The sequence below is a fragment of the Lagopus leucura genome, unplaced genomic scaffold (assembly GCF_019238085.1).
Source record: "Lagopus leucura isolate 7727_CA_CO unplaced genomic scaffold, USGS_WTPT01 Super-Scaffold_100008, whole genome shotgun sequence".
Classification (NCBI taxonomy): Eukaryota; Metazoa; Chordata; class Aves; order Galliformes; family Phasianidae; genus Lagopus; species Lagopus leucura.
In genome coordinates, this window is record NW_024962265.1 from 11,397,625 (window position 1) to 11,409,364 (window position 11,740).

General features: G+C 50.9%; 1 protein-coding gene across 1 annotated transcript in view; it reads right to left on the reverse strand.

Annotated features, from left to right (window-relative positions):
* Positions 1-3,189, reverse strand: part of RSBN1L (round spermatid basic protein 1 like) — a 49,609-nt gene extending 46,420 nt beyond the window's left edge. Inside the window, exon 1 of the mRNA XM_042872364.1 lies at positions 2,575-3,189. Within this exon, the coding sequence (XP_042728298.1) occupies positions 2,575-3,166 (592 nt within the window). The 5' untranslated portion in view covers positions 3,167-3,189. The remainder of the gene's footprint in view (positions 1-2,574) is intronic.
* Positions 3,190-11,740: the final 8,551 nt, after the last annotated feature.

An 11,740-nucleotide genomic window follows, 5' to 3' on the forward strand; every position in this document is an offset into this window, starting at 1 on the left:
CTAAGCTGCACCATTTTCCTTCTGGCAGGCAAGAAACTGACATATCTATCAGTTGTGAATGCTAAGAACAGTACTGCCAATCCCATGTTGCTGCTCATTTTCCACAGCACTGCAAGCAAAGAAGGCTGCCTAACCACAGACTGCAGAAAAAGCAGACTGCATTTGCCTGCATTAGGCTGATTTTCAGAAAGCATTACCAGCTGTACATATGACAGCTTTTACAAACTCATTCATTTAGGAGGGACACATTTAATCCCTACCTTCTCCCTATATAATTTGTGCAAGCATGCCTCTCAGATTTTTTGGTTTTGTGGGTGTTTTGTTTTTTAATTATATGAAATCCTTTAAGCTGACCATCATCACACCTGCAGGCTGCCTACACTTCTCTCTCCCATCTTCCTCTTCCTCTATCTTTCCTTCCTTTTCCACAGCATCTAACTATGAGCTTTTCACCCCATACCAAGATCACCTCCCTCCTGAACAACTTCTGAATGCTAATTCCTCCCTCCTTCATGGAAGGATCTTAAATTCACACACTCCAAAATACCCTGGACCCTGAAATCCTCTGGTATCCTCTTCCAGAACACACCACCCTCCCCCTGCCTTACCATACCACTCTTCATCTTCCTCTGCAGTGAGCATTCTGAATGCCCTCCCTCATTCTCCTGGGTCATTCTTTTAGTCCCTGCATCATAATTGCCTTCCTCCTTCCAAGTAAATTATTCACACTATCAACAGCACAAACCTGATCTTTAATCTACATAAATAGATATATCCATATCCAATATGGATATATCCATATCCAATATGGAGCCACTTCTAAAAGGCAGGATGCTCACGGCAGAGAATGCAGTGCACCCCACAATTCTGAAAAAAAAAAAAAAATACACAGTTCAGTGAACACAAAGTTTTCCAACCCTGCACAAAACTGTCACCAACTTATAGTTACAGAAACCGCTTCCTCTAAACAAATCTTGAGACCCTGACACCATAAAGGGATCGTTTGCCTTGGAAAATGTTGTTTGTTGCCTGTATTCAAGCTTTCAAAAACAAATTAAAGCTAAAAACACCTGTTCTGAGCAAACAGCAGTTAAAACTTTGTGCTCGTCACAAAAAGCATCCTTCCCTGCTACAGGATGTTCTCTATCAGGCTTTTACCAGGGTAAATAATGACTCCATTGACACCATCACTGTCATCATTTCTCTCACCAACTTGCAAGAATATTTCATCCCATTACTGTAATACTGTTCTTACAGATTTATTAGCACAGTGGCGTAGGACATCATGGCAATCCAAGTGAATATGGTTATTACTTCCACATTTTGGCAAGGAAGATACAGTGGGAGTTTCTCAGCAGCTATTGAGCACAACAAAAAGGTTTCACCAAAACTAAGTTTGTAATGAAAATCGTTTCTAAAGATTTTTCACAATTCATCTTTCAAACAAGAATGAAGAAAAGGAAGCTCATCAGAACTGAAATATTTGAAAGCATTACAGCGATGCACTTTGAGCCTGCTTGCACAGTAGTGATCAAGACCCCAATAGGAAGATGCATACAATGTGCTGAACCAAAGGAACACACACAATTCAAAAAAAGAAAAAAACCCAAATCTCAAATGTAACCTGAATATCTAAAGCTGAACCAGAGACTCAGATACTAGTGGAAACCAGCAGAAAATGCAGCTGGACAAAAAGTGGCACACTGAGAATTCATCTTCACCTTGGAAGCACAATGTAGAAGCCAAAACTGAAGCAAGCTCGGCCTACGTAAATGCTAGAATTTATCTTTCCTTTGAAAGAAACTTCATCAGAGCAAACGTTTCAAGCTCTTTCTTTTTTAACATAAATGCAATCGCACCAACATCTGCTTTAAGGTCACCAAAGACCAGGAGAGGATATATTGGAAATAAAAAACAGATTCGTGCACCGCCTTGCACTTTCTAAGCACCCACCGTCGGTCTCTGCCAGCACCAAGTTCGGCCTAACGCCTTATCCAGCGGCAACGGCAATTTTAGTCCTTCCCAGGAAGGAGCCAAGGCAGCGCTCCGCAGCATCGCTCAGCAGCTTCCAGCCAGGAGCCCCGGGAGCAGCTGCAGGAGCCGCGCAGGTCAGCACGCCTCAACGCAAAGGGCACGACTTCGCCCGTCAAATTAACGGCCCAATCAATGAGATGGCTTTTAATTCTTCACAAATATGTTTTGCGTAAACATACGGTCTTCTCCGTAGCAACGGCAGAAACTCAGTTCTGCTCGCAGATCTCCAGGCAATCACCAGACACCCTGACTTCCCTAATAGGTAAGAAAACCTCAGGCCTCTGGCAGCTTCTGCCTGACGCCATAGCTAATTCCACACCCCCTTTTTTGACAGCGTTGAAGGCGGTCGGGCCGCCGCCGCCTTCCCGCGCACTTACCGCTCGTTACGTTACGATACCGCGCTCCCGCGGAGCCGACGCGCGCTTCCCCTCCCCTGCTCGGCACGGCCGTCCCGCTGCGCCCCGCACCACACGGCTTCCCGCCCCGCACGGTGCTGCCCCCGGCGCCCCGCCCCGCCGCCGCTCCCGGCGCGGCGCCCACCTTTCTGCAGCAGCAGCTTCACCTCGCCGTTCTCTTCCCGGCCCGCCGCGCTCAGGGCCCCGCCGCCATCTCCGAGCGCGGGCAGCGCTCCGTGCTTCCTCCTCTCCTTGTCTCGCTTCTCCTTCGGCCTCTTGGGCTTGGCGGCCTCTCCGGCCGGAGCCGGGCGGTGCCGATGGTGGCGGTGCTGCGGGCAGGACGGGGAGGGAGAGGCGGCGGACGGCAGCAGCAGGGCGGGCGGCAGCAGCTTCCGGGGCAGCGGCGAGGGGAAGGCGAAGCCGGCCGCGCTGACAGAGGGCCCTGGCGGCAGCGCGGCGAAGCCCCACGCCGCGGGGTTGCTGTAGCTCGGCACCGCCGCGGGCAGCGGCTGCTGCAGCGGCTGCTGCTGCTGCTGCTTGCCGCTCCCGCTCCCGCCGCCGCCCCCTTCGCCGTTGACGCGCTTGGTGCCCTTCGGGCCCCTCTCGTCGGCTCCCTTCAGCTTCTTGGAGGCTGGCTGCGACCCGCGGGAGGCCTTCGCGTCCGGGCCCGGCCTGACGCAGAACGACTCTCGCTCCGGCGACGCCGCGCCACGACCGGAGCTCGGCGGCTCCGCCATTTTGCGCTCCTGCTTCTATTTACTCTCGGCTCGCCTCAACCGACAGAACCGGGAGGGACGAGGGGGCGCCCCCTCCTCGCCCAATCGGCGGAGGCGGCGCCGGAGAGACGGCGCGATCGGCCAATGGCGTGGCGGGGAAGGGGCGGGCTCTGAGGGGATTGGGGGCGGCGAGCTCGGCCGAGTGCGTATAGTTGGGGAGTGGGGGCTGCGGGCGCTGCAGCTCGGGGGTGGGCGGCGCTCGGTGGGGCGGGGCCCGGCTCCAGCCATAACCCCAACCCGAAGCCCAGGCCGGCGGCTGTGGCGCGGGGCGGCGAGGTGGTGGCCGGCGCGTGGGGCTGCGTCACGGGGAGGCGCTCCTCGGAGCCGGCGCGGTCGGGCGGAGGAGTGCTACGCGTGAACTGACCGCGCGTGGCGGCGAGTTTCCTTGGGAACGTTCCTTCCCGGCGCAGTGGGAAGAGCAGGGCAGCTCCCGCTGCGGGCTTTGTCTGTCGGGCCGCTGCTGAGCGGAGCGCTTTGTTGAGTTTTGCGTTCGCTGCGTAAGAAGATGAATAAAGCCCGGAGTTGGGCTTTGGGATTGGTTGTGCTGGTCTTTCCTGCTTCGCGCCTTGTTTCCTTTTGAGCTGCTGCTGCCGGGCTGTACGATAACCTCACTGCTGACATCCAGACGTGGCCCTCGCAGGAATGTATCGCCTGCCCGAGGCAGGACGAACAGCCCCTGCCTTCTGGTACCTCTGCAAATGAGGAGTTTATGCGCCTCGTGGCAACTCTGCAGGCTGTAAAGCCCTGAGTCCCTGCTGCTATCAGCAGCACGTCAGCACTACGTCAAGCCCATTCGGTACGCTTGTGCTTTGGGTAAGATATCGCTGTACGCTCAAGCTCTCAGCTTTGGGAACGTTGAGAAACAAAAGAACGGCGCTTCTAAGGGCTTCGATCTTCAGCAGGAGGAATCCCTCGTGCTTTCGCCCAGAGGAAACTGGCACGGCCCCCGGAGCCTCCCTGCGAAGCCCGGCCCCACGCCCGCGGCCCAGAGGCAGCGCGGCCAGCAGCACGAGGATGTTCCCTTTGCTTTCCCGGGTAGCACGTTCTGCTTGTAAACACAACGCCAAGTTTTCATTGGTTCGTTCTTCTGAAATTTCCATGGCGGAGCAAGGTGACATAGTACCCAATTGTGTGTAACTGTTGCTTGCTGGAGTGCAGTGTGGCTAATGTTTGGAGGCTTTCTGCTGCTATCTCCTATCCGTTTGTCAGCAAGGAAAATTATACAATGCCTGAAATTCCAGTGCCAGCTCTGTGTTTAAGTTCTCCCGATCCTCCTGCAGTGTGGCACATGTGAAATAAGTGTTGTCCTCAGCCCTTCTTCAGCCCTTGCAGAGTGACAGAGTGCATTAAATTGCTGTGCTGCTCTCACGGTGAGCATCCATCCCAAAATATTGAAATCAAATATCCATGTGTCTTTCTTTGTAAATACAGGCCGTTTGGGAATAGGTTGTCTTCAGTGTTACAATAAAAAGGCAGGCCTACCTTCAGTACTGCACGCAATATTTTACTACATTTTTATAACAGTGGGAAGGCAAAATCTGTACAAAGCAATGAAAGCGCGCATCTTGCAGAAGTACCTGTTTAGAATCACGGATTCATTCCAATGTAAAAAAGAAACAGCAGAATAAAAATGCTTATAGTAAAACATCAAGCACTGTCTGGTTCTGGGCTCCTCAGTTTAAGGAAGACAGGGAGCTGCTAGAGAGAGTCCAGCACGGGGCTGCAAAGATGGCTGGGGGCCTGGAGCACCGCCTGTGTGAAGAAAGGCTGAGAGACCTGGGGCTGTTCAGCCCAGAAAAGAGAAGGCTGGTGATTTCATCACTGCTTATAGATATCTAAAGGGTGGGAGCAAGTGGATGGGCCAGACTCTTTTCGGTGGACACAAACTGGAACGTAGGAAGTTCCATACAAACATGAGGAAGAACTTTACTGTGTGGAGGACAGGATGCTGGGAGCTGCCCAGAGAGGTTGAGGACGCTCCTCTTCTGGAGATACTCAAAACCCGCCCAACTGCTTTTCTGTGTAACCTGCTGTAGGCAGCCTGCTGTAGCAGGAGCTGGACTAGAAGATCTGCAGAACTCCATCCCAACCCCTATGATTCTGTAAAAAAAGTTGCCCTAAACCAGACTGTAACAGAGCGGTACAGCAGTGGCTGTGTGGCAGCCCTCACCCTGCAGTGGCTGCTCTGCGATTTATGAGCTCGAGAGCCTCTGTGGGAATCACTCATCTGCGTGGCTGCAGCGGGATACGGAACCCACAGTGCACAGACAATAGGAGCTGAGTTTTTCCAGAAGACTTTAAATGGATTGTGGAAACTAGATCAACGTGCTTCTCTCTATCATTCCGTGTGCACTTAGGGACATCTGCGATCATTGTCAAGACCGTAAAAAACAAAAGAGGCAAAACCATAACAGTAAAAATGCCAGACATGTATCAGTTCAGTGTCCAACACACATTAAGGATAAGCTTGGCAGAGTACTGCTTACTACAAACATATTGCCACTTTAATGAAAATAATTATGAAGTATCAAAAGCAAATGCAATGGATTATTAATCAAAACATTTGTTTAAATACATTGTCTTGTTGCACCTAAGTGCTGCACACAGACCGATCAAATGCCTTTGGCTTTATGCTCTTTGCCGCTTACCAGAGCAATGCAACAGAACCTTGCTGATGTCTCCAAATAAAAGTACGGCTTTCTGAAACGTTATTTCAATTCTTGACAGCTTGGTTTCCAGGCACCCATTCTCTTGGTTTGGCATCCATTCAGTTTCTAGCTCAAGCGTGGAAATAAATGTGCCAAGAGTAAATTGAAAACATTTGATAACACTTAGGCATCTTCATACTGTTTTTTTTTTTGTCTACAAAATAAGCAAAATGCAATTATTGCTGCTATTACTTTTTTTCTTTCTTTCTTTATTTTTTTTTTTTCCTTGCAGTTCATTAAAAGCCAATCTATTCACCTTGGAAAATCGAGGGGAAAATGAGCCTTCTTGTGTGTAGAGAACGTGCTTCCATCATGTCACAGTGTCATTAATTTTAGAAGACCAGAAAAGCATTGTTTTCTTGGAATTCTTGAGAATCCTTGGGTTGTCTCTGTTGTACTGATGTAACCGGATTGTTGTGCCTGAAATTTCTAGACCATGCAAGTAGAAAAGTCCTCACATGAGGGCTGGCTGAGGGGAAGATACTGCACTTACATCTCATTAGAATATACTTACATGAAATAAGGACACCTAAAGCATTTAAATGTATATCTTGGGTGGCATGGAAGGGCTTTGGGATCCAGTCATGATGGAATGAACGATGTTAAAGCGAGCCTAACACAGACCGACCGCACCTGGATCCTGAACACAGGCAATAACCCGACTCCTCCCCACCTTGCTGACGTCACGTTGCAGTGGCCGAGTGTGCTGAGACATGCACAGCCCTGCCCTGCTTGGAGGCAGGAATGCTGCACACACCATGGGCAGCCCCGGCCTGCAGCGAGCGCTGGGGCAAGAGTCAGCAGGGCTGCTGGGCCAGAAAGCAGCCAGACCATCCTTCACGGAGCAAATGGAGCTTCATCACAGGAAGAAGAGATACTGGGAAGGCCTCACTTGATAAATGAGTATCATGGAGCTAAAAATTGGCCCCAGCTCACCCTCTGAATATCGTAACTGAGGTTCACTGCGAGATGCCATGGAGCCACGCGGAGTGCTGTTCTCTAGGGTTACTGTTTCGCATGTTCTGCTCTCTAGCAGAACGGGGATGTGTTTCATTGCTTTAAATACTGAGGTAGGCACAGCAACGCAATGAGCTGTTCTGCAAGAACTCCTGGTGGGTTTTATGGGTGGGGACAGATGGTGCTCCAGGGCTGTCCCACTGCCACAAGTGATGCAGAGGAGCCCTGAGTTAGAACACAAAGCACGGAGATGTGCAACAACACTTCGCACAGCCTGGGTGCTCTGACAAGCTCAGGAAGAGAACTGCTTCTCAGCAGCATTCCCTGCAGGAGGCAAAGCCTGCTGCAAGCCCACCTACCAGGCAGAGCTGGAGAAGAGCCCCACGCTTGGTGCAACCAAGAGAAGGCCAGCACTGCTTGAGCTCCAACAAAGGCCTTATTCCTTCGCTGATTTTTAATTAGAAAAGTTAAAAAACGAACAAACAAACAAACAAAAACCCACCTATTTTGCGCACCAAGGGAGCCCCAAACCAAGTGGGACTCAGTTCCCCTAAACAGAAAAACTGAACAGGAGAAATTAATGAGTAACAGGGTTAAACTCAAGGCCAGCTTGGATACCATGCATTATGCACAATGTAAAGTCCTCATTTACCTACAGTTCTGTGGGGTAGATTAAAAACAATAAAAAAATCTACCACTTCAGTGTTCTTTTCAGCCTCTTTAAACTTGTATTTATTTGCTGTCTAAGGACACAGAAGAGGAAAGAGCCAGCCAGCAGCACTGCTGAGATCTGCTAGCTGTTGCACTAGTCTCAGTACAATAACAGCTGATTTACACGATCAAAATCATTACTTGTACTGCTTTCTTCTTATCAGAGCAGTGCACATTTGCAGACGTTCAGATAAATATACATTCATTGCACAGAAACGACTTCAAATAGCCACTGTTCAGGTGACACTTAAAGGTCTGAAAATCTAAACTGTGCCAATCACTGCTTCTGAGCTCATCCCTGGTCTCCCCACCTCCTCAGGACGTCCCAAAGCACCATCCTTGCTGGCTGCCACCACCAGTTTCTCTCCCACCCGGGCAGTGATCTCTCCAGAACCTGTTCAGACACAGATACGCCCATCCCCGCACGTGGATTTTATAAAAACTCAAACCCCAGCAATTTGTTTAACAGCAGAGACTTCCCCGTGCTGCACCCCTGCTGCATAACCACACCCCTCCTGCCCTCCGAGGAGCTCTCCGAGCTGGGAACCTGCTCAGCAAGTTCATTTGGGCTTTCCACCACCCGCAGGCACAGGCAGCTCCCTCCCCGTGCCCGCTGCCACTCAGCCACCACCACCTCCCTCCTGAGCCACCACCAGCTCCCTGTTCCTCCTGCTGCACCCACCTCACTCTGCACCAGGCAGAGACCGGGATGCGTTACCTCCATCTTTTGGACGAGGTTCTCCCACCAGGCAGTGGTGCATCACTCCTGCAGGGCTCAGATTGCTCTCTGCTCACCCCAGGACTGGGCTATGAGTCACCACCTGATTAACTTGTTCCTGAATCACAGTACATGTGCTTCCCCAAAACCACACCTGTGGTGCGAGCTGTTAACACGAACTGGAATGTAACCCCACGTTCCTTAGCAAAGCTCACAGGCTATTGCAGTTTCTGAACTGTGTTGTGTAACATACTGAGCTATTTTATTTCAATTTTACGTCTAATTCCCAGCCTTCAACTGGTGGGTTCAGTGGTATTCAGATATCACAGCAGCATATAGAATCGGCTCTACCAGCTCCAACCTTCTCTCTCCTAACAGCAGTCAGGGCATGAAGACAGACCTTTAGTAGGGGAGAAATCCCAAAGAGAAGAGTGCTGGCAGCACTGGTATCACACCATCTAAGTGATACCAGTTGGTTGCATTCAGCACACAGCATTCTCAGCAAACCACAAAACTATTCCAGAGATGCAGCAAGGCAGTGATCAGCAAGAAAGAAAAAAAAAAAAAAAAAAGGAACAGCAACAGAGAAAGAGCTGATAAAAAAAAAAAAAAAAAAAAATTAAATAAATGTAGCTGAAGATTGGTGAGGTACCTGGTGAGGTACTGAACAGGCTGCCCAGAGAGATTGTGGATGCCCCGTCCTTGGAGGTGTTCAAGGCCAGGTTGGATGGGGCCCTGGGCAGCCTGGTTTAGCATTAAACGTGAAGGTTGGTGGCCCTGCATGTGGCAGGGGGGTTGGAGATTCATGATCCTTGAGGTCCCTTCCAACGTTGGCCATTCTGTGATTCTGTGATTTAATTTTGGATTAACAAAGGTGATTTTTTCCTTTTGCCACTAGGCTGGAGATAGAACACATGCAGGCAGGCACAGTCCTGCAGCACAGCTCTCCTCTGCTGGCCCATGGCACATCCAGCACACTGAGCCACTTGGGGCAGCCCTTGGTGCTCTGTGTTATAACCACGGCCTGCTCTCAGAACAGTGCAGCTCTTCCTTCACTTGACTGGAAAGCCCAGTCCTCTGTGTGATCTCAGCTGTGATCTGCTTAGAATCATATAATCACCTGAGCTGGAAGGTCACAGAGTCACACAGAATCACAGAATTGTAGGGGTTGGAAGGGACCTCCAGAGATCATCGAGTCCAACCCCCCTGCCAAAGCAGGTTCCCTATAGCAGGTCGCACAGGTCGGCATCCAGGCAGGTCTTGAACATCTCCACAGAAGGAGACTCCACCACCTCCCTGGGCAGCCTGTTCCAGTGCTCCGTCACCTCACTGTAAAGAAGTTCTTGCGCACATTTGTGCAGAACTTCCTATGCTGCAGTTTCTGGCCATTTCCCCTTGTCCTGTCTCCACTCACCACTGAAAAGAGTCCGGCCTCGCCACTCTGCCCCCCACACCTCAGATATTTATAGACCTGGATCAGGTCCCCTCTCAGTCTTCTTTTCTCAAGGCTGAACAGACCCAGTTCACTCAGCCTTTCTTCATAGGAGAGATGCTCCAGGCCCTTCACCATCTTCGTGGCCCTCCGCTGGACTCTTTCCAAGAGATCCCAGTCATGGTCATCCAGTCCACCCCCCTGCAGTGAGCAGGGACACGTACAGCTAGAGCAGGTGCTCAGAGCCCCATCTAGCCTGGCTTTGAGTATCTCCGGGGATGGGGCATCCACCACCCTTACTGTAAAAAAGCTGCTTCCTTACATCCAGTCTGAATTTCCCGTTTTAGTTTGAAACCATTTCCCCTTGTCCTATCACAACAGACCCTGCTGAAGCATCTGTCCCCTTCCTCCTTATGGCTCCCCTCCAGATACTGAAAGACTGCTCTCAGGTCTCCCCGGAACCTTCTCTTCTCCAGGCCGAACAGCCCCAGCTCTCTCAGACTGCCCTCGTAGGGGAGGCGTTCCATCCTTTGGATCATTTTCGCAGCCCTCCTCTGAGCACATTCCAACAGGTCCATCCAGAGGACCAGTATCTCTGTCGCTCAGAGTGGGAAGTGTAGGAAATGTCCCCCTCCTCAGCTGAAATCCCCAGCACAGCACTGCCTGCTGCCCTTAGCAGAGCCCCAGAGCACAAACGTGAGCCTGCACACTCTGCTCAACAGCCCTGCACTGAGCTCCCTGTGGCTGCCTACATGCCCAAGTTACTCACACAACTGCTTGCGCAGGATTTAAGCCAAAACACAAAACCTGATTTCTTGACTTGGCATCACCACAGTAAGTACTTCACAGGGTGCACGACGTTGCAGTGGTCTGTGGAGGAGAGAGCCAAGATATACAGCTGCACAACAGATCAAGACTTGTTCCCAGCTAAGCCTGCAGAGACACCAGCCCTCCAGGAGTTCCCTTCGCTGGATGGGAGCACCAGGCCAACGAGGCTTTCTTCACTCATGGTCTGCATCAAGAGAGCTCTGAGCTTTGCCACACAGCCTTCAGGACAAGGGAAGTTCAGCGTTTGGTACAGAGCTGGAGGGTGATGGGGGGACAGCCCAGCATTGCCTCAGGGCAAGCGGGGAATTCTAGATTTACTGACAGCCCAACACTCAAATGCATATTTTGATCAAGTGCTTGCGTTGAAAAGGTCAGAAAAAAGTCCCGCCAATAGAGCCTGGCATCTGGTGGCTGCTGCTGCTGCTTGTTTCTATCTCCGTGCAGGCCTCGTGCTGCCTAGCAGGCCCAGAACACGCTGAGGGTTCAGGAGGGCACTGCACTGGCTTGCCCAAGCTGCACTGTGCCCTAATTTCACACGCTCCTTGCACTTAGCTCAGCTTTCAGCCCACGCAGCAAAACCCTCCCTGGAGTGATTTCCATCCTCAGGTGGTGTCTGGAGAGCAGCGATGCCACGTGAAAGGCCCTTTGCCTGCAACATCCCATCACAACACACCTGTGGCAGCAGCATGGAATCCCATGCGGCTTTAAAGGCTTTTAGACTGAATTACAACACTGCTAAAAAAGCAGGACCCTGGCAGTGCTCAGTATGTGACTTTCAGAAGAGCCATGCTGCCCTGCAAACCCTGTGACAGAGGGAAGTGAATTCTATATGGCTCAGTAGAAAGCTTCAACTCACACTTTATCTACTTAGACCACTATAAAATGGTTTGCATTCCTAGAAGTTCTCAGATAGTAAATCCCCTTGCTTTTGAGCTTGCATACACCAGCATCATCCACGTTACTCTTCATTCCGGGCAGATAACTGGGTTAATGCCATTCTCCTGTTTCACAGGCATCAGGAGAGCTAATGGCTGCAATGAACACATCCACACATTGCTAGCATGATGTCACTGAAGTTTACAATAAACATTTGAGAGGCCCACTGCTTCTACACACATACCTTAATGGACACAGCCCCACCAGAGCTTCAGAGACACTGCAGTGCCCATGGGGGCGTGTGT